General features: G+C 39.4%; 1 protein-coding gene across 1 annotated transcript in view; it reads left to right on the top strand.

Moving 5' to 3' along the window:
- Positions 1 to 1,499, top strand: part of LOC119586548 — a 58,792-nt gene that overhangs the window by 40,686 nt on the left and 16,607 nt on the right. The window contains exons 13-15 of the mRNA XM_037935307.1: positions 79 to 157; positions 459 to 683; positions 1,383 to 1,482. Coding sequence (XP_037791235.1) covers positions 79 to 157; positions 459 to 683; positions 1,383 to 1,482 — 404 coding nt within the window. The remainder of the gene's footprint in view (positions 1 to 78; positions 158 to 458; positions 684 to 1,382; positions 1,483 to 1,499) is intronic.

A 1,499-nucleotide genomic window follows, 5' to 3' on the forward strand; every position in this document is an offset into this window, starting at 1 on the left:
TTGCATGATTGCACAAATGCATCATAGATTATATGCCTAACACATATACGCTAATGTTGTTGTTTTTTTTTTTTACAGGACGGCACGCTTACGTGGGGAACGCTGGCGAACATTGCATCCATTCAGCTGAGAGTTCGGCCGAAGTTTTATGACACAGGTGAGGCATTCATTCCCTTAGTCAAATTGTTATGCTGTTCTGGTTTCATTACTTAGCTTTCTTCTCTGGATCCCTTATTCTCCCACAGCCTTTCTCTGTCTCTTTCTGTCTTTGTCCTTCTCTCCCTTTCTCTCTCTTTCCTTCACCCTCTCTCTTTCGAGCTATTTCTCCATCTATCTACCTTCCTACCTCACTTACAAACCTCTATCTGCCTGCATTTACATCTCCATCTCTCTTCGTACCAAATACCAAACCTTATCATTTATTCACTTCATGCTTTTTTCATTCCTTCCCCCTGCAGAGACGTCCTGTCCAGCCTTGAACATCTCTGAGGTCGAATGGCCATTGACGAACAACACCGAAGTCGACATTCCTATCTCACGAGGACACGGGTCGATCATAACCTACGAGTGCATAGGGGAGTACATGCTAGCGGGGACTGTAGGAGGACAAGGCTCTGCAAACGGTGAACTGGTGTGTACATCTACTGGCAAATGGAATCTTAATGTGACGCTCCCTTGCAAGCGTGAGTTCTTGTTTTCGTTTGTGCTTGTTTTAATGTTGGTTATATCTTTCCTGTTTTATGGGGGAGTTTTGCGGAAATGGATATGGTTAGCACTTATCTTCTTTATCTATATGTGTATCAGTCTTACTACAAATAAACAAATGTCTGTCTGTATGTGTGATTTATATTTTGATTGTCTCGAGTGCTGGGGACTGCATTATGATTAAATCTGATGCTTCGAAGTACAGTTTTGAATGTGAAGTTGATTGACTAAGCGGTTTTCAACCAAAAATCTGGAAATATTGTTTTAATCTTATATACCTAACTGTTTGTATTTATCTCAATGTGACATAATGGCGAAATGGCATGGTGGCTAAAGTGATATAGTATTCCATATGTGGAAAAACGTGAATTATATTTTTCGTATGGATTTCAGAGCAAAAATAAAAAGTTCACTCATAATGCACAAAAGCTAACTCTTAGAATGTATGATGTGATGGGGATGCAATCTTCATTTATGCTAATGTTATTAGAGATCAGTTATTATTACCCTTCCATGGTGTAAGAGTTATGCAAATTGTCACAATGAAATAACAAAGGCAAATACTTGGACTTCTTACTTATACAACAATTAAGAAAGGAATCTTATCTCTAAAACGTCCATTACATATAACATTCATCAGTCACTGCCTCGGTTAATTTGTTCATTACCTTTTGCAGTCACTTGCCCCACCGGTTTTTTCAAATCGGAAAATAAAAAGGCTTGTTATAAGTTCCTGACAAGCACTTCAACCTTTGGCCTCGAGTCTGCTGCTCTCCAGTGAGTTCCTTGATGGC

This window comes from Penaeus monodon, chromosome 21, assembly GCF_015228065.2.
Source record: "Penaeus monodon isolate SGIC_2016 chromosome 21, NSTDA_Pmon_1, whole genome shotgun sequence".
Taxonomy (NCBI): domain Eukaryota; kingdom Metazoa; phylum Arthropoda; class Malacostraca; order Decapoda; family Penaeidae; genus Penaeus; species Penaeus monodon.